At 35.7% G+C, this 26164-nt stretch overlaps 4 protein-coding genes across 5 annotated transcripts; 3 read left to right on the top strand and 1 right to left on the bottom strand.

Moving 5' to 3' along the window:
* The first annotated feature begins 83 nt into the window (after nt 1-83).
* On the top strand, nt 84-3214 carry LOC135655600 (receptor-like protein EIX1). Its single transcript, XM_065175751.1, has one exon. It carries the CDS (start codon nt 217-219, stop codon nt 3100-3102), a length of 2886 nt encoding a protein of 961 aa, XP_065031823.1. The 5' UTR covers nt 84-216; the 3' UTR covers nt 3103-3214.
* An 844-nt stretch (nt 3215-4058) lies between these two features.
* On the top strand, nt 4059-11299 carry LOC135655608 (uncharacterized). Its single transcript, XM_065175761.1, has 8 exons — nt 4059-4297; nt 4987-5178; nt 5322-5444; nt 5989-6026; nt 6113-6284; nt 7872-9911; nt 10542-10675; nt 10946-11299. Exons 1-8 carry the CDS (start codon nt 4217-4219, stop codon nt 11175-11177), a joined length of 3012 nt encoding a protein of 1003 aa, XP_065031833.1. The 5' UTR covers nt 4059-4216; the 3' UTR covers nt 11178-11299.
* A 992-nt stretch (nt 11300-12291) lies between these two features.
* LOC135655609 (uncharacterized) lies at nt 12292-16156 on the bottom strand. Its single transcript, XM_065175762.1, has 5 exons — nt 15990-16156; nt 14420-14613; nt 13181-13265; nt 12694-12759; nt 12292-12605 (listed from the first exon to the last, which is right to left on the bottom strand). Exons 1-5 carry the CDS (start codon nt 16071-16073, stop codon nt 12513-12515), a joined length of 522 nt encoding a protein of 173 aa, XP_065031834.1. The 5' UTR covers nt 16074-16156; the 3' UTR covers nt 12292-12512.
* Nucleotides 16157-20543: 4387 nt separating this feature from the next.
* On the top strand, nt 20544-25577 carry LOC135655606 (putative magnesium transporter MRS2-G). Of its 2 annotated transcripts, none has more exons than XM_065175758.1 (4): nt 20544-20931; nt 21574-21836; nt 22372-22659; nt 25091-25577. In XM_065175758.1, the coding sequence occupies exons 1-4, from the start codon at nt 20583-20585 to the stop codon at nt 25367-25369; spliced, it is 1179 nt and encodes a 392-aa protein (XP_065031830.1). In that variant the 5' UTR covers nt 20544-20582; the 3' UTR covers nt 25370-25577. The 2 variants fall into 2 exon arrangements, with proteins under 2 accessions (XP_065031830.1, XP_065031829.1); XM_065175757.1 differs by having other exon boundaries at nt 21574-22013.
* The last annotated feature ends 587 nt before the right edge of the window (nt 25578-26164 follow it).

Genomic DNA, 26164 nt, shown 5'->3' with positions numbered 1-26164 from the left:
ACAATATCGACCATTCTTCTCCAGCATATATACTATTTTATCCGAGAAATTGTTCACCCAAAGCTTCCTTTGTCAATGCCAATCCTTCTGACAGGAAAGAATCAACGCCACTACCGTGTTTCTCAGATTATTCCTTTCCCTCAATGAGAGATAAACCATTGCTCAGGTTCATCCGACTTCCCTCGAACCGAAAGAACCGCTGCTGAGGAAGGTCTCATGGCTTGGACCAGTAGTCCCATCCCACTTCTTTACCTCATATGGATCGGTTTTCTATTCAGCTCTGGAGATGTTGCTGCTTCAGGGAGATGCATAGAGAAGGAGAGGAAAGCTCTCCTCAGCATCAGAACTGGCATCTCTGATGCTCATGAATGGCTATCTTCCTGGAAGGGCAAAGACTGCTGCAGCTGGGCGGGAGTTGAATGCAACGCCGCCACCGGTCACGTGATAAAGCTCGACCTCCACAATCCTGGCGGTCCTTCATCGAACAAAAGCAAGGTGAATCCCTCTTTGCTCGAGCTGAAGCATTTGAGCTATTTGGATTTACGCTGGAACTATTTTGATGGTGCACCGGTTCCTGGCTTCATTGGATCTCTCACCGAATTGGAATCCTTGAACCTTTCGAGCGCCGGATTCGGCGGAACAATCCCCCACCAGCTTGGCAACCTATCCAACCTGCTCTCGCTAGAACTGAGTGAGAATACGATTAGCGGTGGGATCCCGGAGAGCTTGGGGAGTCTTTCAGAGTTGGTTTCGCTGGGACTAGCTCTGAATAGCATCAATGGAGAAATACCAGCAACACTCGGTGATCTGAGAAGTCTACAGATCATGGACTTGAGTTCTAATAATATCAGCGGAGAGATGCCAGGAACCATCGGCAAGCTCAGAAACTTGGAATCGCTAGACCTCTCCTCTAACAAGATTCAGGGGGTGATACCCGAAAGCATAGGGAACCTCAGCAAATTGTGGGCTCTACGTCTGTCCAACAACAAAATCGGTGGAGCAATGCCGGCGAGTCTCGGGAATCTAAGTGCATTGCAGACTTTGGACCTACCAAACAATCAGATTAGCGAACGGATACCAGATTCATTGGGAAACCTCTTTCGCTTAGAATCCTTGAGTATGAACGGCAACAATATAGGGGGAGCAATACCAAGCAGCATGGGAAATCTATGCAACTTGAGCAGTTTGGATGCTTATGGGAACAGAATAAGAGGACAGCTTACTGGTTTCATCGAAGGCTTGTCAAGATGCAGAACCAGCGGCATTCGGTATCTTGACCTGCAGAACAATGAGATCAGTGGTCCTATTCCCAATGAGATAGGGAAACTTCAAAGCTTAACACGTCTTAACCTTGGTTCGAATTCATTGAGTGGTCCGATTCCTGCATCCTTGGGGAACTTGTTTGCACTGTCTGATCTAAATCTTTCTTCAAACTCCCTGGTAGGGGCACTATCCGAAGCCAACTTTGCCAATCTAACATACTTAGATAGTTTGGATCTATCCCACAACTCGTTGACAGTGAATGATACCCAAGATTGGCTTCCTCCATTTCAAGCCACTCAGATCAGAATGCGCTCTTGCAACTTGGGGCCCAAGTTTCCTCCGTGGCTGCAGAACCAGACTAAGTTGAGTGTTCTTGATCTATCCAGCAATGGGATATCAGATACTTTTCCTGATTGGTTTTGGAACTTGTGTTTGTCAGACTTAAATCTCAATGTTTCTTATAATTATATGAAAGGAGGTCTGTCGAGCTCGATAGAGTGTTTCTGGACAGTGATTGTTGATTTGAGCCACAATAACTTGGAAGGTTTCATTCCTAGGATGGATCCCATGCTTGCATTTTTGGATCTCTCAGACAATTTGTTCTCTGGGCCTATTCCTCCGGCCATGGCCGCTGGGACTGACTACTTGGCTTTCATGCTTCTGTCCAATAACAGATTGAATGGCACCATCCCATCCTCCTTCTGTGAGGCAAATCATTTGGAAGTTCTCAACCTCGCCAACAATGGCTTCTCGGGAGCACTCCCGGACTGTTGGAACGATTCATTAGCCTTGAAGATAATTGATGTGTCAGGCAACAAAGTATCGGGTGGCATTCCCGAGACATTGGGTCTTTTACCTCAACTCAAATCATTGCACTTGAATGACAATGGCCTCTCTGGTAGAATTCCCTCGAGCTTGCAACACTGCAAGGACCTGGTGACCATCAATCTAGGCCAGAATAGATTGTCTGGTGCCATACCCAGATGGATCGGGGAGAAGCTCTCGTCGTTGAAGGTCCTTCGTCTGCGCTCAAACATGTTTACTGGTGCCATTCCGCCGCAACTATCGCTTATTGCCTCCCTGCAAGTGCTGGACCTCGCTCGGAACAATCTTTCTGGTGCGCTGCCTCCAGCTTTTGGCAATTTTAGTTCCATGATATCGATACAGAATGAAACCAAGCCTGTTCTCGGAGAGGAAGGCACTTACTATACGGAGAATATCGTCGTAGATGCAAAGGGACTCAAGCTGTACTTCACCACTGTGCTCTCGCTCGTGACGAGCGTAGACCTCTCGGGGAACAATCTCTCCGGGGAGATTCCCGAAGAGCTGACGAAGCTTCATGGCCTCCACTTCCTGAATCTGTCGGACAATCGTTTCTCAGGAGACATGCCACAAAACATCGGTGCCATCGGACAACTTGAATCGCTGGATCTTTCCAAAAACAAATTGTCAGGTAGGATTCCTTCGAGCATCTCCGCCTTGAATTTTTTGAGCCACTTGAACTTGTCATACAACAATTTTTCTGGAAGAATACCGTCGGGCAGTCAACTCCGAACCTTCACTGATCCATCCATCTACGCTGGGAATCCTCAACTTTGCGGACCACCACTTTCGGACAAGTGTCCTGATGATGCACCTTCGGAGATCCCCACTGAGGCAAGCCAAGAAGAGGATGTGGATGAGGATGAGTATGGAATCATCTGGGTTTTTATTGGCTTTGCGCCTGCGTTCGTGCTCGGATTCTGGGGATTCATTGGCACAGTGATGATCGATAGGAGAAGAAGGATCAGATACATCCAATTTCTTGATATGATCTGTAGCTGGTTTACGCATCGGTAGGTCTAAATCTTCCGATGCCAAAACCGAGAATAAATTTGTGCTACATGAAAGTGCTTGTACTTCTATACTTTCAAACCTACCTTTGTATGTCATGAAAGTGTCCCTTGTGTCCTCTCGGCGAAGAAGTATCTCGAGCACCCGATGTGGCTCGTAGGTCAAAAAATCTTGAGCATCCATTTCTCCATTCGCAAATAGAACTTTTCATGGATAGATATATCCCAAACGTTCGATGCATCATTTATTGATTATGACGTGATCTGGACTCAAAATATATCTTATAAGCTTTTATGATTTCTCTTGCCCAATATTGATAAATTGAACAATCTATAAGTCATCTGATATAGGTAGATCAATCGATTCAATAGAATCTCTTGATAGGGGTAGATCGGTTAGATTCGATATATATATATCGATCTCAGTTGCTTAATCATCACTAGAATGATGTTATGACTCCAATTAGCATTAGTATCTTTTAAATAGACACTATTTTAGTTGAAAGTTTTAAAAAATAAAATTATTGTGAAATAATTATTGACATCAACAAAAAAAAGTATTTTAGGTTTTAAAATTTTAATATCTGTTAGCTCATCAAATCGGAGTTCATCAGATGCTTACTTACTAATGGGAATGACATTTATGATGGACGTATATGAAGATGAAGAGAAACATATTAAAGGTAGATTGAAGTTCTCAACCGCTTAACGCTCCCTAAATACAATACAAGACAATAATTAATTGCTCTTTCCGAGTAACAGTTTGTGTTCGGTAAAGACAGGTTTATTGTTTTATCATTTAATTCGTATTTAGTGCCTTTATTAATGTAATATTCATCACCCACTTCAACTGTGAAGCCACTATGAGGAATACTGTTATTGATGTTGACAACTTTACCTGTCTATATATATCTGAAACATCCGATGGAAAGTAAAAGAAAAAAAAAAAGGAAAAATAATTAATCTCTTTCTCTCTCACTGCGCTACGGACTCCCACGAGGGACGAGAGCGAGTGAGGAAGGCACGAACCGAGATTCCCTTCTCTTCTCCCTTGATTCGATCGAGGTGTCGGCGGAGGAAACCAAGAAAGCTGTAGGAGAGGGGGAGCGAGCGGAGACGAGATGTTCAGGTTGAACAGGCACAAGTCCGACAGATCCGGGGATAAAGTCGAGTTCAGGTTCTCCAATCTGCAAGCATTTCAGGTCCTCCAACCCCCCATCTTGCTCCCTTCTCCCTTGTGTTCGTCTTCCTCCGTTCTTGCTTGTCGGAAGTCATCCTTTATTTGCCTTCTGATGCATTTCGTTTTGCCGACTTCCCTGAGCTCGAAAAAAATGCTGTAGGGTTTCCTAGGCTGCGGATTTTGCAGGATGCGGCGTTCTTGGCCCATCAGATGGAGTAAATTTTGAGATCAATTTTTGGTTTTGTCTACAAGAGTATCTGTCTAAGGGTTTGTAGAATGTGATGAAGTGACAAAGGGAGAGTAGTCTTTCTCGGTTCTCACTACATTGACTAATGGACTATTTTGCCTCTGCCATGATAGTGTGGGAACTGGAAGTTAGTCCTAGTAAGACTCCACATATTTTCTTCTCTACAAATTGACTGCGTCTATTAATTATTGATATTTCAGCTTATGCACCTCAAAGTACTTTGGGAATGTGTACGCTTTCCGCTGTTAATCTTTAGGTTCCTGATTTAAGCTACAATACAACCTCATCATCCTTATTATGCACTTATTTGATCTTAAGTTTGCTATATTATACACTTACCATTATACTAACTTACGCTACAATGCAACTTTTGCTTTTTCTTGTACATCAATTTGTTTTACCATTTCATGATGATGTCGGAAGGATGCATCAGACTGCCATATATTTCTTCAAATTTCATGCAGGTTCCTAAAGGATGGGACAGGCTTTTACTCTCTATTATCTCGGTAGAAACAGGAAAGACAATTGCTAAATCAAGCAAAGCAACAGTGCGAGGTGGAACTTGTCAATGGACCGGGCCAGAAGTTATATGGATTTCTCAAGATGATGCATCAAAAGAACTTGAAGAATCTCAGATTAAGTTTGTTCTTTCCATGGTGTGGGCCAATATTGGGTTATGCTTCTATATATAGCTTTGTCTTTATGCTTTGATCAATATTTTCATTAAATTATACATGAACATATGCCATTCTTTATTTACTAGAGTTAGGCATCTTCTCAGATTGGTCTTGTATTGCAGGGTTCAGCTAGGTCTGTTATTCTAGGAGAGATTGTGCTGAATTTAGCAGATTATCTAAGTTCAGAGGATTCTGGCTCTCTTTTGTTGCCATTGAAGAAGTGTGAATCTGGAACAACACTACAGGTAATGCTACTTCAATTAAGCTTTAGCTGTGTCTCAGTCATGTTTCCAAGATATTTCAACACTTCATACTCAAAAGAGTAAATTTAGCTTGTTCCCTTATTTTATTGGAGTAGTTTTAAATATGTTACTATTATGATTTAGTAAATGGAGCCTAAATGATGGCATTTGAATTAATACTCTCAAAGATGACTGCAGGAAAATAGGGAAAAAAGTTGTTGTGAATGAATGTCTTCCATCAGAATTATATAGAGTGATAGGATTGGTAGGAAGCATTAGCTATGCCTTTTAGTTGTGCTGCATTGTTCTAGGCTTGTGAGCTTGTTAACCATCTTTTTTTTAGTACAATTTCTTGAATTGGCTTAACCAACAATCAGAACGTGCATATTTTTTGTTTGCATTATTACTTTTTTCCATACTGGGACAACTATATTTGAGATATAAGTTTTTCCCACCTCTGTATGTTTATTTAATTGTTTAAACCATTAAATTTAATGGAGTCCTGGAAGCATTGCAACAATAAACTTCCCTTTTGTTATATGTGCAGGTCAAGATTCAGTGCACTACCCCCAAATCAAAGTTCAGGTTCATGATCATTTGATTGTTTTGAGTTGAGTCAAAAAGATCCCTATATGCCGTATAAGTGTATTCATTGATACATTTATTTGCAGTCATGAAAAGAATTGGAGGGAGACTACTTCCCATTTTGAAGGTTTAAATACCAACAATTTTGGCACCAACATCAAATCAGATGCTTCAGATAGCATATTCAACAGAAGCGCAGAATCTTTGTCAATCAGTCATTCGAGTGATACCTCTTGTCCAGATGAACTTCAAGATATGGTGTGATTCTCATGCGCAAGATGATATTGTTGCTTGAGCATTAAGAAGATTAGCCTCCATAACTTTTATTTGCTGATCATCTTTTTTTTTTTTTTCTAATCTGGAATTTGTTGGTATCCTTTAGTCAGAATTTGGCCTCCCCAATTTGCTTATGTTGCAAGCAAATATTTCCTAGCAATGATTTTTGTTGTGTTCTCTTAATGAAGCTTAATTTCCAAGTTTTGAGAACTCATAATGCTTTTGTTCTTAGAATTTTCCTAGGCTTCATGATCAATTTGGATCACATAATAGGTTGCTCATGGAAACATCAAAATTTCTTGGTCTGACCTTAATGTCATTGACTATTGTTGCATTAATTCCATAATTTTGTAGATTTTTCTTATTTTTTGATTTTTTGAATAATTTGCAAAGTTGTTTTGTCTTTATTTTGGTTCCTTCAAATAAAATTCTTCTGCTACATTAATTTTTTTCCTGCACTATGTTTATGGTTTTATCCTATGATACAAATTGTTCATATTTCATTATCGCAATTCATCCATATTAACTGCTTAGATTCTACAATTCTAATTCTTTCTGGGGTACTTCCAGTCTCATGTGAGTGAACCTAGGGTTGCAAAAACAAGATATATTCCATAAAAAATGTTCTGCAGAGTGGTATTTTTGGATTGCAATAGAAGAGCTCTCACCCAGGTGTAGAAACATGGGTGTTCTGTGCATGCAACAAGGTAGCATGCCAGGATCCTACTGGCATAGTGTAACAAGGCCATAATACTTTGGCATGGGTATCCTTGATCTTGTTGCTGTGGATGTCTACATCCTATTCCTATCTGTTGCAAATTAGTGGTTTTAGGTTGACCTCTACCTTTTCCGCGACGTGAATGACCAGGATCCAAGTTACAAAAATTCTCTTTGTATGGATATGGCTGCATACATTGAACCTCCATAGACCTTGCCTTGGCAGTAGCCTTTCGCACTGAGCCATCCTTGTTTGCTTGATTGATACCTGCACAATATACATAGATGATAGATATAACTTCACTTAAACCACATTCATGAGATGAAAATAGAAAAAGTTTGTAAAAGATGCCTTACATCAATGATCGACTCTTCAAGGACCCGAGCAAGATCAGTAGACTAATTCTTGTTCTTCAAATCTCGGACTAATATAGCTTTAATAACCATAGTCAGCAAATTTCAAGGGTTATATGCGCACTAGGTTGACTTACTGCTATTAAGTATATATCAAACTCACCTGAAGACTTCATCATCAACCTGGAACAGCTATTTTAGAGATCTAAGGTTGCCAGTGTACCCTCCTACACTATTAAGGGATAGAAATCTATTGATACCCCAAAATTTTGCCACTTAAATAAGTAATTTCTTCCTTCTTGCAGTTCTTGTGCACTTTCTTTCAGTTCAGGAAACATGGCAATCTAATATGATTTTATGAAAGCCCATTATGAATTTGTGGGCCTCTTTAGGCTGTATATTTGATTAATGACTTGTCTTAGAAAGATACAGTCTCTAAATAATTAGCTGCTTCCTTTTCAGTGTCACAACTTACAACCATTGCATTCTGCTCCACAGGATACAAGTTTCTTAGCATCAGGCTCACATTGTTGTTCCAACTCTGGAAATGGTTCGTCAGGTGCTGGCAGGACATTTGTTTCTCCTAGAAGTAGCTCAAATGGAACACAATGTCTTGGCAGACATGACTCAGCTGGCTCCTTTATTGGAACAGGGCCTGAAGGAGAGCTTTCAAAATCAAATAGGTCATCCTTCAATTCCAGGGTCTCAGGTTCATCCATTCATGTGAACCAGAGGCAAGATTTTGCTGCACCAAAATCTGAAGATGGATACCATGCACTATCACTAAGGTCCCGTGATTCTTCTATTGATATTGAAACTGCTGAAGAAATGGAGGAACTTCATGATGAGGTTAAGATGTGGGAGAGGCATTCTCGGCAGTTAAAGCATGACATTGAGATTTTAAAGAAGGAGATTTCGGACAAATCCAAGCATCAGGTGAATCTGGATATGGAACTTGCAGCTGCATATAAAGAAAAAAATTCTTTGAAGCAAGAAGTTGAACAATTAAAAATAGCATTAAAGGAGTCGATCTCAAAACGAACTAATACTGCCACTGATGAAAGCCAAGAGATGACATTTTCCTTGAAAAATCAAGACATGATCAATATGCAGGAGGAACTCAAAGATGAACTGAAGCTTCTCAAAGAGTCTAATGCCAATTTGACTCTACAGTTGAGTAAAAGTCAAGAATCAAATATTGAGCTTGTATGTATCGTTCAGGATTTGGAACAGACCATAGAAAAACAAAAATTGGAGTCAGAAAAATTTTCGCAGAAGAACCATGAGACCATAAATGAAGAAATCCTGCCGGGTCAAAATTTGTTGGACAGAGAAGCTGAACATGCAAGCAAGTTATTTCTAAAAGAAGAAGAAATCTTTAAGTTTGAGAAGTTATCTAACACGCCCAATACACAACAGACAAATCAAATTGAATTGAAAAGAAGTTACTCTGATCTGAAAAGAGAAATTGAGGTCTTGAAAGCAAAATTACAGGAGGTGGAGAAAGACCAAGTTAAACTTACAGATGAGAACCTAGATCTCACATTCAAGATGAAGGAACTTTACAAGGACATCAGGGAAGAAAAAGATTCACATGGATTTAGGTCTAGTGAGTCTCAGGGTTTTATATCAAAAGATGAATTAGAGTTGCATATAACTAAACTGGAACAGGAGAACGTACAATTATTAGAACATATATCTGGGTTAGAAACTCATTTGGGGTGTTTAACAAATGCTAAACAGTCTACCCAACTGGAACTAGAAAATTCCAGATCACTTATATCAGATCTGAAGGAGGAAATTGAACGAAAGCAAGCTGAAGTTGAAATGCAGCAAATGGATGCAAATCAGAGACTACGGAAGTCACAAAAACTATTGTCAGAAGCGCTACAGGAATATGATATTTTGAAGATATCTAATTCAAGTTTACAAGCTAGCATTGATAGCCTTATTGAGGAATGCAGCTCTCTTCAGAATCTGAATGCAGACCTGAAGATGCAGAAAATGGAGTTGCATGACCATGTTATGCATCTAGAAGTTGAGTTGGATCAATCACGAAAAAAGGTCTCTGAATTTTCTAACCAAGTTAAAAATATAGAGGCAAAACTTTCCTCACTGCAAATAGGCATTGCTTCAAAGGAGAAGTCATTGCTGTCACAGCTTGAGAATCTTTTTCAAGAACATAAGGAATATAAAAAGAAACTATCCCAGACACATGCCATGTTAAAGAAGATAGAATCAGACAAGACATCCAAAACAGAGAACCTTCAGAGAGAGCTTGCACATCTCTCTGAACAGATATCATCAGACCATAGGGAACAAGAACCAATAACATCAGATGCAAAAGAAGCATCATGTGCTAATGGAGCAGGGTCAAAGAGTGAAATTTGTCAGATGCAGAGAGAAAACAATGAATACAGAAGGATGATACAGTCTCTTAAGGATGAAATTGATAAGTTAATGAGGAAAACACAGCTTATGGAGAAGGAACTGATGCTAATAAATGAGCACAAGCAGGATGATAAAGTTTGCAGTGAGGTAACCATTTGATATGATTTTGATGCCATATGAGGTTAAAAATCTCTAAATAAAAGTATTCCTGAAAATGCAGTATTTAAATCTTCTTTAAGATGAGGTGTTTCTATGTGCATTCTCTGTATTTTGTTTCAATAAATAAATTTTCTTCATTCAACTTAGTATCTCCAAAATAACACAGATTTATACATAAGATGATGGTCAATCTAAAAATATCATATTGTCTGAACTGTTTGCTTGTTTTGGCCTTGCTGGATTGCAACAATGAAGTCCATGATTTTCATTTTTCTCATTTGAAATGGAGTTTAAACTTTGGACCTTTTGTTGTGGAGATGTTAAATAGGTTGATTTTGTAATTTATTATATATTAGGATCTATGCACATGGTTTGACATTTATAAAATGTTCTTAGCTCTCAGTTATTTAGAAAGCATTAGTTAGGTGACATCTAATTTTGAACCAAGAGAAGATATCATAAAAGATAAGGCATTCATGGATAATATTTTGCAAATGAAGAATTACAAGGATCTAGGCAAAAACACTTTGTGTGAGATAGATACAATGCCTCAATTCAAAGGCTGAGCCTACCAATTTTAGTTTTTCTTTTGCATTTATGATTCCTCATTTTTTTTAGGTCAATGAAAAGCCACATGGAACGGGAACGTCACATGTTACTGAAGTTTATAGAGAATCAAAGACCCAGCAACATGGATTGGAATTTGCTGAGGTTATGGAGTCTAATAACATGCTTAAACTGCAAGCGAAAAGGTAAGCAACGTCTTCCTTTTGTTATTGCTCATCATCTTATATATGTGTATCCTTTGTGGGCATCTATCTGTTGATTGTGCATTCAACACATTAAAACTTACTAAACACTGGTTTCACCTAAATGATGATATTCATCCAGATAAACATTTATCTTGTATATCTTATTAGATATCAATTAAAATTTATCTTCAAGTTGTTGCTTTTCTCAAGTTGATAGTTAAAAGGAAAGTGCTTCCTCCGAACTCATTGTTGCAATGGTTTTTTTTGCAGATTTTCCACCGAGGAACAAATTGATGACTCTGAGATCCTCAAGAAAATTATGACTGAGAACAAGACAATGACAACCGGCACAAACAAGATAGCATCTTTAGAGGCAGAGCTAAAAGATATGAAAGAGCGTTACCTCCATATGAGTCTCCAATATGCACAAGTGGAGGCTCAGCGGGAAGAACTGGTGTTGAAGCTTAAATCTATGCAAAAAGAAAGGAGGTGGTTCTCGTGAAAATTGGCAGCCTCAACAGGTCACTTCTGAATATACTAGTTTCACATTCCTTTTCTTTATTGTTCCTATATTTATTATCTTGTAATCGGAAGGGAAGGATTAAGCATCAGACTTTTACACAATTTTCACTGGGGTATCTGCTGGAAATGATTTATTTAGCATTTGAGAGTCACAGGTCTCCTAGGGATCCATTAGATCCATCTATACTAATCTTGGGCATGTTCCCAAGCTCAATCATCAGGAGATTGGTTGGTGGATTTAATATATGACCCTAGACATCAAAAAATCAGTGATGTTGGTTGATGGGAAGAATATTCAGATGAATTATTTCGGATCAGATATTCCATATATTAAACTGGGATGGACTCTTTAACTGGCTGGATTCAATCGATTAGTTCAGATGAACAATAGAGGTTGCCATAAATCAGGTTGCGAAGTCAATAATGTCATATATGATGCAATATTTTTCAGGGCCATATCTGACAACATCTGGCAATAGAAGAGACAGGTTGGCTTCTAGTTTTTCTCTGTTCATAGAATGAGAGGCAAAGTCAGCCATCCACAATGGATAGAGATTAGACAGCAACCAAAACCTATGTGAAGAACCCGGTGGTTTATTATGAGAAATTTGATCTGGTTGATAATGAAGACACACTATGTGAACTTGGGAGAAACTTAGTAGCCTAGTATCTTGGATAGAACAGGATCTTAAAAAAATCTATGAAAGGAGAAACAAATGGTCTCAGTTTTTGTTTCTTGGAGTACGTCGATGAGCCTAATCTTGGCTGGACATTTTGGAAGATCTTTCAACGATTAGTACACATGAAAAAGATCTTCATGTTGGAAGACGTGTTCCCATCGAGACATACAGTTGGTACAATGTATTACATTCATATTATTAAAGATTTTATGGAATGATATTGGAAAGTATAGGTTGGTATATCAATCAATACCATCTGGCATAGTAGGCATTGATATCACTCAGATTTAAATCCTGTCAATCGACAGCAGATCTGCCAATGTATGACACCCCTGAATCTGCAATCTTGCGGTCTGACATCTGGCAATAGGGATTTATGACCGCATCAACCATGCAGCCAATTTACACAAAATATTAAAGGGCCCAAACTGCCTGAGGAGTTTTTGTAAACATGAAACACCGAGCAAGAAAGTTCTCAGCATAAGTTGATGATGACAATAGTTGTAATGTTTACAAGATACTTGTATCTCACCATATCATCAAAAACCTGCCCAACCTGCTATAACTTCCTCATGTCCTGTGATTCGAGGAGGTTCACATTGTATCCACTGTAACCATGTCATCGATAAGTATGTTTACCTATTTCTGGTTTTGATTATTTTGCTTCTTGAAGCCTTCTTCTCCGTCTTTTCCCTCTTCTTACGGCTCTTCTCATCCTCCATTTCCCCCTGCACCCAAGGGAGAATATTATACATATCACACAACAGTATTCTTATATTTACCAACTTAAGAACATAGTTGGTGTTTATAGTATACCCCTAAACCTCCTAACAGTGATCCTTTTAGTAGATCAGTCACCTTGTATGCACCAAATGCCGGTATCTGCGGTTAGCAAAGAGCACTTAGAAAACTTAAGCGGAAAAGTTCAGCTAATTATTCATCCAATATTGTGATATACCAACCCTAGCAACACTATCACACATAAGTGGTACTTTTAAAGTGAACAGAAAGATAAATTAGTCCACTATAGCTATGTACTTTAACATGTCACAGCTAGATAGACATTTCAGAGATTTAACCAAGCACAATGTGTGTCTCAAAAGAGCTTAAGCGCAAAGCTGAGAATTCCAAAGCAAAAAACATAAAACTTGGTTGTATAAGATTGGACTGCCAGGACCTAAGACTTTAACAAGCTTACTTTGATCATGAAGATAATGTGAAAGAAAAGATCACAGGATGTTAACCGATGCCAAGACCCATTGCACAAAAGCAGAGACAAAAAGGGTTGGTCTGTGGATCTTACCACTAAATAAGTCCACCAAAATTTACCAGATAAGATGGATGTTATCTGTACAAAGCTTGTTATGTAGATCAGGTCATGCAAATAACTGCAGCAGAAAAAGAAATGTTAAGCACTACAAGTGATAAAGTTACATTTATATAACATCGGCATGGGAGATTTCCAGATGAATACAATTATGCTATTTCCATTATGTCATTGTCACCATGGTATCTGCACATACCCATACATCACACTGCTTTGAGATACAGCATGTGTAATGAGAACGAAATTCCATGGGTCATGTTCCACACCACATGGAGTCAGTCAGACTGCAATGTAAATGCTTTCTATTTTTTATATGCCTCTTGTTCCATGCAAATTAATTCTATCCTTGTGTCATTTATTACTAGTTCCATCTTAACCTCTTCATACCTGACAAAAATCTATCTACATAAGTAAAACTATATTATCCATTAAGGATTAAGAAATCTCAGCAACTAGCTTTATCTAGTAGCATCAGAATAATTGGTATGATTATTATAGAACCTCACTTTCTAAAAGAGTTAATACATGCAATCAAGAAGTGCCTTCAAATAAATATTAAACAAGTGACTAGATAAACAAGAAAAGGTGAAGGCTTGACATAGCCTTGATATCCTAGCAAATTTAGGGTCAGAAAACCAAAGATCTTTGTTTTATGACAACATAACCAAACTCATAATCCCTAAATTTAGATAGATGATTATTTCTTTTATGACATTTGGCTTGGTTGACTTGGTGCAGTTCTCAGATCAGAAACCAGACCAGACTGATCAATGAAAAAATGTGCCAGCTTGGTTCCTTTTCTTGGTTTGACTAGTTCATTTGCAGAACCCTATAGGGAGGAGCCCGAAAAAGCTAAAACAAGATCTTCATGAATTTCATTTGGTCACGAAAAGGTTGAACGAGTCAAGTAAGACTGTGCTAGTGTACAATAAAGGCCATATATGATAGAAACTAAAGATTATAATTAGTATATGTAGATCTAAACTACTTGATGCAAAAAGCAACAGTCCTTGACATCATCATAGCTCAATTTATATATAAAGAAACCCTGTCAATCAGTCAAATGACATGAAATTACTTGATGCAAACAACAAAGACAACAGCACTTGATATTGTCATAGCTCAGTTTATATAAAGGAACCTTGTCAATCAATCAATACCAGGCAACTGTAGTGTTAAAATGGTATATCAATCAGCAAAAGAATTGAAACGAACCCACAGATTCCACCAGTGGTCATATCATATCCACCGTCGAGGAGTTCTCCATCATCAGAGTATGTTGGCTTTGCCATACTATCAAGTTGTTTATATGGAAATCCATAAGCGATGGACGTAACAAGAAGACCAACCCAGTGCTTCCAAGTAAAACTTGAATGAAACATAAGCATCCGCACCAAAATATAAATGATCTGCAAAGTAATCATTATGATCAGCATTTGTCTTTACTGTAAGACAAAATTAAAAACCAGGTCAGGTCCTAATCGGTATTACTGTGGTTAGTAAAAGCAGCAAGCATCCCCTATAATGAACTCTATTCTGCCACTACATACCATTAAAAAACTAAGCAATGACCTTAATAAGTGTCATCAACTCCTATCCCAGCATTATGCACCATGTTTTGCAATTTTGCCATTAATCATGTTGTGGTAAGTAACACGAATTTTCTTTAAAAGAACCTATGGTTTCATTTAAGTTGAACCTTAACCATCTGTAGTTCTTTTTGGTAAGCTAAAGAATAGATATTGAGCCAGAATCTAAATAATTAATGGTTTGAATCTGCACACAAGTGTGAGGAGAAGCTATAAACCTCAATCATGATCAGAATTTGGGTATTAAATAGTATACCGGATTTTGTTCATGGTGATCAAGGTTTGTATATGGCCTGTTATGCTAATGCTGTGTTGTTAAAATGCAGAAGTCAAATCATGATATACAAAAGTGCTAGCTTTAGGCCAATTTGCGAGCTATGTAAAAATGTCCCAGATAGGATAAAGAGGACTTGGCCCATACATATTTATAATATGTATCATGTAAGTGTTGTTTATCAGTTTGCTTGTAATGTTTCAGCTTTGTGATCAAGATGTCACAACCGAACCCAATGAGGATTTTGTTTCATTTCAGGCTCGCCCCTTCTACTTTTTTTTTACTAAATGCATACTAGCATAATCAGCATCACTCAGTCACGAGCTAGGACTACTTGTTTTGTGCCTGGCAGTTTATGTAGAAAGATTGACAAGCATAACAAAAAAGATCTAATTGTCGATCTTTTTCTAGACCTAATTAGGAAGACTGTTTCATTTCCAGGCATCAAGATGTTAAAAAGTACGATAAACCAAAACCAAATAGGCGTGCAATTTACTCTAAGTTCAGTCTTTACACGAAAGATTTACTCTTTCACGTCGCCTAAGCAGAAATGTACAATTCTTGCCCTGATACATGATTCCAGCATCGATTTGCCAGAAAAAGAAAAGAAAAACGATAGCCGATGGGTTCCTCGGTCTGCATAAAAACAGATAACCTACAGATTATTTTCTTGCGATTCAGATCTACGTTTATACCCAAAAAAAAGCCAACTTTTGAAACAACCCTAACCGGTAAATTGGTCCGTAAGGAGAGGTTAAAGAAGCTTTGCTCGCGCAACAAATTACTCAAGAGATACAAACAACAAACGAGACATATTCTAATTGCCCCATGATTTCCAACCAATCCAGGATCAAAAGAACCAATAAAACGACCGCAGAAGCAAGAAAAGGGACCCGAGGAGGACAGCGATTTGTGAACTTACATTGGAGGCGATGATGAGGCGGCGGAGGTTGGTCATATGCTTCTTGTTCTCCTCCTTTCTCTTCTTGGCTCCCTGATTCGCCATCGCTTCCGATTCCTACCCCACGCCGCTCCGACCTTGAAACGCTGAGAACCAGGCGAAAAGATTCGCTCTCCGACGAGTGCCCTTATTTTGTTCGGAATGCATAATACAATAACATTAAAACAAAAATATTGTGCATATATACCCCTCAACATATCGTTATTTTCATATGCAAGGCTTCCTCAAGAACTCAATATTAGTGGATATTCTACAAATGTATTGATTTATTTGCACGATTCAACATATAATAAATACATATCGATATTATGTATATACGCCTCTCAAAAAACCGCTTATTTCTTCTATGCAATTAAAATAGTGGGCATTTAATGTACAACTTCATCGAAGACTAAGTTTGAGAAACCGATTAGTGTATTATTTCCTTGATTTTTATTTTTATAATATTATAAAAATGAAGAGAACAAAAAAGGTAGATAGTGTCAATAAACTCGATATGTAACTCAATTTCTTTCTATCCATATGTATGCTATTTTGGAGGGCGTGTTGTAGATATATATCCGTCAAACGTATGACGATTATCCATATATGAAGATGTATGTATCCTCATGCAATCAATTAGGTCTTAGGCGAAGGAGGAAAAGAAATCCATCGAAAAAGAGTAAAAATCGAAGATGATGATAACACTTCAAAGCTAGCTCACATAGGTGTAGATTGCAATCGACTCGTATAGGCTAGGATCATCATCGATCGGACCATTCATATAAGAGATAGAGGTAATATGACAATGGGTGAGATGATAGGAGGGAGGTCAAGGGTGATATTATATTTAAAAAATAATCTACGAAAATAAAAGAAAATAAATAAATAAATAGGATTCTTTTAGGCAATTTGTCCTTTGTTGATTTTATAAGTCGATCATGCAATTTATCTGAGAAAGATTTATGGGATAATTTAACTAGCGGAGGTGCATCCATGAAATATTTAGGTTACGTATCGCAACTACAATTGTTATTTGGATGAAAGCGAATCCTCGACGGATTTCACGATCAACGAGTGAGAAGGGGTCGTCGAGCGTGAGGCAAAGTGAAGGGGAGGGAGATTGATCCTTCCCTTGAATGATTTGTAGCGAGAATGAAATCCCTATGAAAGCATAAAAACTATAATATGCTTCATTAAAATATAAAAATAACCTTTATACTAAGATTGAAATCAAACACTTAGATCTCATTTAACGATGCGTACCTTTTGATGTCATATGTTCAGAAATTTATGTTTAATCTGTAAGGCATTATTGTTAATCTGCAAGGAGTAGATCTTTTCTCCTTTCTTCCTATCCTTTCACAAGGACCAACTAGATTGATGATTCTTAATGAGTTCATTAAAAATCTCGTTATGGTCGATACATTCTTTATAAGTAAAACTTTTAACCACAAGTCTTACCATTATATTGTTCGGCATTGTCCTTTGAGTTACATTTATATAATAGACTCTTTTATAATTATTGGACAATTCGATAAATTTATCGGACACCATTCTGGTTATTGATTTTAACTCTTCTTTAATTACATCATATTACTTTTCAGAATCATTACTTTTCATAACCCATGATAAAAATAAAGGATCCATTCTGATTCCTATATCATAATATAATTCTTGTATATATATAATATAATAACCATAAATAGCATGATTCCTTTCCCTTTGAGATATTCTAAAAATTATTAATTATAATTGTTTTATAAGACCATTAGTAATGATATCAATATACGTGGCAGTTTAGTAATATTATTTTGTTGTTCATTTTTATCAAATCATTTAATGATTTGAGTAACAAGAATCTCTCAAATAATAAAGGAGTATTAATTTGTATCTTATTTATATCAAAATTAAATTTCGAGATTTTCACTCCCGATTTGTTATTTTATAGGAATCTTACATTACAAGATTTAATTGTTTACGTATCAGAGCAATAAGATATGTATCCCTTTAAATTTTTTTGAATAGATTATAAAATATTCAGAATAGTTATTAAATCTAGTTTTCTTTTATGTGAGTTGAAGATCTTTATCTTTACAGGACAATCTCAAATATGTAAATATCTTAAATTAGGTTTTCTATCATTTCATAACTTAAAAAGAAGTCATGTAATTTACTTACTAAGAACACCATCAAGATATACATAGTTGTCATTGGAGTTTCTTCTCACATTGATTTGGGCACAAAAGAATAATCTATCATGCTCCTAACTATATACATAAGTTACCATTATATTTTTCAGTAATCATATATTGCTGTAACATATCTGGTAAATCATATACCTTATTTTTTTAAGAATCTAACAAAAGAATTAGAATTATAATTGGGTTCATCATAAATACCATGAAATTTATCACCCTTAAATTTATCACCCTTGTCAGATATGATGATCTTGATTTTTCTATCTAATTGTCTATCGACCTTATTTATGTACACTTCAAAAGTGTAGATTTACATGAATTAGATATATGTAATCATATCTCAATAGATTATTTATATGGTAATAAAATATCTCTCTTTAATGAGACGAAAGCATAAAGTAATAAATATAACTTCAAGGAGTTTATAAAACTACATTTCACTTCAATATTTAATTGTAGGATCATTACGATGAAGCATCAAATTAATCCATCAATAATATCTATAATATTTGATTTGAACCATATAAAGTTTATATTTATACTTTTTTTCATTTCTAATTAAATATTATACCACAGAAGTAACATTTTATTGTGAAGATATTTTTTTATAGGTTTATATAGTAATTATAAACTTAAGTGACTTACGCTTCATCCTTATTTTAGTGTTACTTACTCCTTGAGTAATACTCAAAATATTATAAGTCTTGAGCTTATAACTTTATCATTTTATTTTGATGATATAATCTTGAATTCATCGAATACTATAATGGTAAGACGTCAACTAAAGACTTATCAAAAAATTTATATTGATCCTTAGATATTTTTATGCGCTAGTTGTAAATTGTATTGAAGTCTAAGTATCATAAAATTGAGTCTTTCGTGCATTTCTTGATCAGTCACCTTAATTATTTATTTCATAGAACTTTCAATAATTAAGTTTGTATTATGTTCAATTAATAGTCTCACTTACTCAATACAACTTATATATGCTTAAGCCATTTATTTGAAAAATATAGGGACATTTACAAAAACATAATAAAGGAAGTGCCACAGTAATAATATAACATTAATGCTTTGAGTTTCCAAAATACGATGAACTATTGATATCGTATATATTTCACTTTTGAGTGAAATATTGATATATCTAGTATTCACTCAAGATCACTCATAGAGGATTGACACTATCATTGTGGAATAGTATTGTTAAATTTGGATATATGATACTAAACTGCAAGGATATCTAAAACAATATCATCCTATCCTTTCCCATCACATAATTATTTAAAATAGATTCTCTTTTGAGATATCTAAATCTCCTAATTATATGTGCTATCACGAATATTATTTTATTTAATATCATTTATGATTAATTTCATAATGTATTTTTATAGATTATTGTTCCAGATCACTTTGGTGGTTATAGGACTAATACAAAAAGATAAAATACAATCTAAGATTTCCCATGAATGACAAGAATTTTATTGTAAAATTCATATCCCATAAGCCTATAATCCCAACTACTTTGGTAGCTATTGGTTAGATAAAACTTAGGAAGATAAATTACAAATAATATTCACTAAATTTATTTATCCTGATTCAGGTTGCCATTGTGAATATTATTTTATTTAAATATCATTTATGATTAATTTCATAATGTATTTTTATAGATTATTGGTCCAGATCACTTTCGTAGCTATAGGACTAATACAAAAAGATAAAATACAATCTAAAATTTCCCGAATGACAAGAATTTTATTGTAAAATTCATATCCCATAAGCCTATAATCCCAGGCTACTTTGATAGCTATCGGTCACATAAAACTTATGAAGATAAATTACAAATAATATTCATAAATTTATTTATCTTGATTCATGCTGAAATAGTTTAATAATAAAATAACAACCATAATAATTATTGAACATTAATGTTAAACAGTTCAATAATAAAATAATAATAATTATTATTAAATATTAATATTAAATAATTTAATAATATAATAATAATCATAATAATTAGTGAACATTAATCAGTAAAAGAAAACTGATAATCATGGTAACATTATTGAATATTATTTCATAATTTCATATATATATATATATATGTGAATAACTAAATGAATATGCAAGAACAATAATTAGATTTTATGTATAATCAATAATTAATATGAGAAAATTATAAAGTAAACTATATTTTATATTTTTTAAATAAAAATTAAATCTAATCAAATAATCAAAAATATAATCATAATTAAATTTAATCATAATTATAATAAATCATATATTTTTAATTTTTATAATTTAGAATATAAACCAAATTTAACATCCTGGTGATGTAACCCTGGTGATGTAGAAAATTCGCTGGTGGGGATATCCGATGGGGCGGCGGAGCGGGAAGAAGCCCTTCTCCTTCTTCTCCAAGAAGGGCCGATCGGCCAACCGTCTGGAGCTGCAGCCGCTCCCATCCCCGATCCCTAATCATCTTGCCGCCAAGAACAGCAGCAACCCCGCTGCGGCTTCAGATAGCGCGACGGCGGCGGCGCAGTTGCATGGGGTTAAGGCGGCGAAAAAGAAGGCCGGCTCGCGTCTCTGGATGAGGTTCGATCGCGCCGGGCAGTCGGAGGTCCTGGAACTTGACAAGAGCGCCATCATCAAGCGGGCGGGGATTCCTCCCCGCGACCTTAGGATTCTTGGACCCCTCTTCTCCCATTCGTCGAACATCCTCGGTGAGCTACGTCTTCTTGTTTGCTTTGTACCTAAGTTGTTTTCAATAAAGACGTTAATCATGATTTCACCCTAATGTTTCATAGCTTTTTATCTTTATTTTGGCATCTATGGGTCTCGTAGTTTATTATTCTCTGATCTTTGTTTGTTTCCTGACTTCTGGAACTATGTCCACATCTCTGTGGTGCGCTAATAATTTGTACAAAATTATTCACGGCACAATCATCATTGACACTGTTAGTGTTACATTTCCTGTTAGGCCTTTAATGTGCAATTTTTCACTTGTGCCCTGAACCTAAGATCTATACGAAGAAAACACTGTTCTAAGTCACTAATAATATTATATAGAACAATCACATGCCTAATTATCGAAGTAGTTTGTTATTTTATAGCTTGTTAATAATGAAACAACCTTGCAATATTCTGCCACATGGCTCTTGTTCTGTAAAGTTCCTCATAAATATTTCTAAAAGGTCTGTATTTTCAGCATTTGTATTATGCATCGTAATCATGTTTTCTGTCCATGTCATACAGATTCTTCAGTAACCAACTTTTCTACACAGTAATATATTTTGATTCTTGCTTTTATGATGTAGATAAAAATTGTTTGATTTTTAACTGATTTCATTCTGGCAATGGTTCAGCCAGGGAAAAGGCTATGGTTGTCAATCTAGAATTCATAAAGGCCATTGTTACTGCTGAAGAAGTGCTAATACTGGATCCTCTGTGTCAAGAAGTTCTCCCTTTTGTAGATCAGTTAAGGCAACAACTCCCTTTGAAGAGTCCTTTCAGGGTCGATGATCCTAATCTTGATAAACAAAGCAAAGATAAACATGCAACTGGTGAAGAGTGGACAAAAATAAATGAGGCAGCTGAAAGTGAACGTGAACTACCATTTGAGTTTCAGGTGCTTGAGATTGCACTAGAAGTTGTTTGTTCATATTTGGACTGTAGCGTCTCTGATCTTGAGAAAAATGCATACCCTGTGCTTGATGAATTAGCCATGAATGTTAGCACCAAGAATCTTGAGCGTGTGCGGAGTCTGAAAAGCAACCTTACACGTTTGCTTGCACATGTTCAGAAGGTACCTTTTGACTTATATAATCATTTATTGACATTTTATCTGTACTCTTTCATTATCCTACAAAAGTTTGGATAGGCTTTGCCTCAAAAAAGTAAAAACATATGCAAGGATCCTGAAGAATTTGCATTGTAAATTTTAGACGAGAAGGCATTTTTTTGGTACTTATTGACATTCCTAAAACATAATTTTTTCAATAAAAATGTATTTCTCTAATTCGTAGAATTTTTCAGTTTGCCATTCTGAAGAAGTTGGATATTATAAAACCTCTAATATTCATGTTTTCATGTTACCTTTAAGTATCATCTACATAGCACTACTCCACTATTTTACTATGAGTATGAGAATGATTTATCTCCAGGTTAGGGATGAAATTGAACACCTTTTAGATGACAACGAGGATATGGCCCATCTATATTTAACAAGGAAGCAAATCCAGAATCAGCAGTTTGAAGCTTTGATAGCCTCTGGGGCTTCAAATAGCATTGTTGCTGCAGGACCAAACCTCGCAAGACTTGGCTCTAATTTAAATTGTAGCGCAAGCATTATTTCTAGTATCTATGCTGATGATAATGATGTGGAGGATTTGGAGATGTTACTTGAAGCTTATTTCATGCAGCTTGATGGAATGCGCAACAAAATTTTGTCGGTTAGTCCTTTCTGCATGCTGCATTTTGTGCTAACAGATTTCTGTTTTTTTTATAAAAATCGTATGATTATGTCCATGTTCTAAAAGCAAAAACTGGTATGAGAAATATTGCACTTGCATGTTTTGACAAACTAGAGATTTAGCTTTTAAGTCAGTGGTTGTAATAAAGCATATTGTATATATTTTTTGTATGTATTACTTCATTTACATGTCCATTTATAGTTATTTGCTTATTTTGTTTAAGTTCTTTGCATGAGCTTGTGCTTGAACTTTTTTGACAGCAATTTCTAATTATTTGCATTTTGCAATCTGATATGACTATGCACTTGCTGGCATGTCTGCTTTAATGCACTCTAAGAGGGAAGATTGTGATGAAAAGCTTTACCTATGAATGAAGTATGGCTGCTTAGAGCCTAACCAACTATTTATTTCTCCTTGGCTGAAGATATGAATAGGACCACATCTCTTGAGTGTCAAAAAGAAGCTTACTCTAATTGGATTCAGCTAACATAAAAATATTATATGATTGTTGTAGATGGGCCAAAGCAATTGTTGTAAAGTTACTTTTCTGGGAGGTGTTTTGAATTGGTATTGAGCTGGTCTTAGATGATTTTTATGTCAGAAGTGTCTCGATGTAGTATTTATTATATGTGATTGGAGACACTCTAGTCTTTTGCATAATTAATTAAGGCTACCAATTCAGATACAATCAAATCTGAGGATCTAATGGAATAATATTTTTCTTGCTGCCAATTATGTGAGAATTAAGACTCAGGATCTTATGGAGCAAGATCTTTCTTGGAAAATGCCTTAGTTCCTTTAAATTCTTTACAGTTTACCCAGGAATCCACTCTTCCAGAGTGGCAGACAACAGGAAAAAGAAATCCCATTAATCAGGATTCAACATATGCGTAGAACAGAAAGGAGTAATTGTGGTCTGTTTGCCCGATGGATTGTGCATTTATTCCTAAATTGAAAATTTCTTCAATGAGTAATTAATGTTAATTTTGAGCAAATCAAGTAGAGAAGAAACTTAATCGATGAACGTCCAGAGGATTCAAATTGCTTTGTGAGTTCAATTTTTGAGCTTTGTGGGCTTTAGGTGAAGTTTATCAGTAGCAGTAGAATATTTGGCATATAAATCATTCTTTTCTATGTGATTGCATAGTAGGTCCTGACAGTAGATAGCCATTGCATTTGCAAGTTAAAAGCTTATGCTGTTGCTGTTTTGACCTCATTGTTCCACCACCACATCTCTGTGTTTGCTGGCAGAGAGTTATTTGCTCTGTCATAACCATTTTCCAACTGTAGGTGAACTGCTTTGATTATGTGAAATAACAAAATTATTTCAAATAATTAAACATAATATATTAAATTTGTTAAACATATAAAACAATAATATAAAAAATGTAAGAAAATATTTAAGTTATTTTTATTTTTTAAATGTGTTTGTGAAAGTTTCAAAATTTTAAATTATTTAATTTGTCTTCTTCCATATTTTTTATATTTTATTTTTTAAATTTAAAATATTTTCTCAATTAATTTAGATTCTTCAAATTTGATACAACTGATCTGATTTATACCGAGTTTTCAGAATTGAAAATCCTGATACCAATTCTTGTTTTAATATGACTGCAACCTGTGTATAAAAAGGATGAGTTGCTTTTGTTGTGTATGACTGATTATCAATGCGCATGAACTCTTTTCTTGACTGTCTAATATAGCAAATTTGGTGCTATCTCGATGGATTATTTCTTTCTTTTGTTTCTTGGATATTCATTCCACTCAGTAGATAAACCCATTTAGATGCTTGCAAGCAAGCATGAAAAGACACCTCTGGAATCTGGATCAACTTGTACCTTTCAGTGATGAAGAATACCTTGGTGGTGCTTTGATTTTTCTACTCCATTCTTGTCTTATTTTACTTTGTGAGAGGAGCTCATGTTGGTAGTTCTATAACAAATTGTATACTTTTATAACCGTTAAGTATTGATCATCTTTTATGTGTTTAAAATTTTAAATTGATATTTTGTAATTACTGGGAATGTTAAGTTTTAAAGTAGTTAAGACTTAAGATGATTGATCAATTGAATGGTTCAACTGTAACTTTCTGGCTTGTATTTTGAAAATATGATGGTAAAGATGCAAGTATTGGAAGTTGAAAGTATATGAATGCTGAATAGTAGTTATTCAAAAAATTGTCAGATGTTGAAAGGTCTTTTGTTTGTATTATTATGTATATAATCTTTTGCTTTGTAAAATTCAACATCATGTTTTGTACCATCAATTTGCAGTTCTTTAATTGCCACAACTAGAAAAGCAATGTCAGTTCCATTACATGTTTTATCTTGCATTGACAATGTCCATAATTTCTATGTCAAGCTTAATGTTACCATTTGTACCAACAATTTTTTTCCTCTGAGATCAATAGGTGAGGGAATATATTGATGATACAGAAGACTACGTCAACATCCAGCTTGATAACCAGCGAAATGAACTTATTCAGCTCCAGTTGGTGTTAACCATTGCATCATTCGGCATAGCTGTAGACACCCTTATCGTAGGTGCATTTGCAATGAATATCCCCTGCCAGTTATATGATATTAACCACATCTTTACCCCCTTTGTCGGAGGCACATCAGGAGGCTGTGTCCTGATCACGTTGCTCATGCTAGCATATGCCAGGTGGAAGAAATTACTTGGGTCTTAAATGGACCATGTTCCAGGCAATGTCAGAGCAAATAATTTCACAGCAACAGTTATGGATTGGTTATGGTATGCAAGAGTACAAGTTTCATTCCACATTGCTGCTAATGTGCGAAAAACTCTTTTGCTATTGTGTTAATAATCAAACTGCAGAGTTTGTTGCACTTGGACATCGATCTAGTCATCAAGTGGTGTTGCCTTTTTCTCTTCCATATCGCCTTCCTTTCTTTCTGTTTTGCTGTTTCTAGCTGTTCTTCCTGGTCATGTATTGATTTGTGACTTGTGAGTACATTTTCTTCAGAATGGCCACTTAGACGGGTAAAGAAATTTTGACATAGAGGTGCAGACTTTCCTGTGCTTTTCATGTTCATCTTTGCCTCAGAAAAAGAATTCAATTTTTCTGTTGTAGATAAGACTACTTTACAAGGACTTGAATCAAAGGAGATTTACTACACCCATATTGTTTTGGAGATTTGGTGATCCCACCAAACAATGAAGAAACGGATGGAGCTTACATGTATTTTGCAAAAATTCTTAATTAGCTGCAGTTTTACACGCAGAAAAATCTGATTAGCAACTTTACATGATCAGCAAGAATGTCATTTTTATATAATATTTTTATTTAAAGAATAAAAAATTGAGGATTAACTTTTTTGTAATATCATATATATTTTACGGTTTTACTATATGGAAAGGAACACCACCTTTGTCGACATAGGGTTCTTTGTTCTTTGTTTATGTAAGTAGAGAGAGAGAGAGGTTCTTCTTAGATGTTGCGAGTAGGTTTGAGTTCTACTTA

The sequence above is a fragment of the Musa acuminata genome, unplaced genomic scaffold (genome assembly GCF_036884655.1).
Source record: "Musa acuminata AAA Group cultivar baxijiao unplaced genomic scaffold, Cavendish_Baxijiao_AAA HiC_scaffold_117, whole genome shotgun sequence".
Taxonomy (NCBI): Eukaryota; Viridiplantae; Streptophyta; class Magnoliopsida; order Zingiberales; family Musaceae; genus Musa; species Musa acuminata.
Note: the sequence above shows the minus strand (reverse complement) of the source record. Positions and strands in the feature narration are given on the sequence as shown.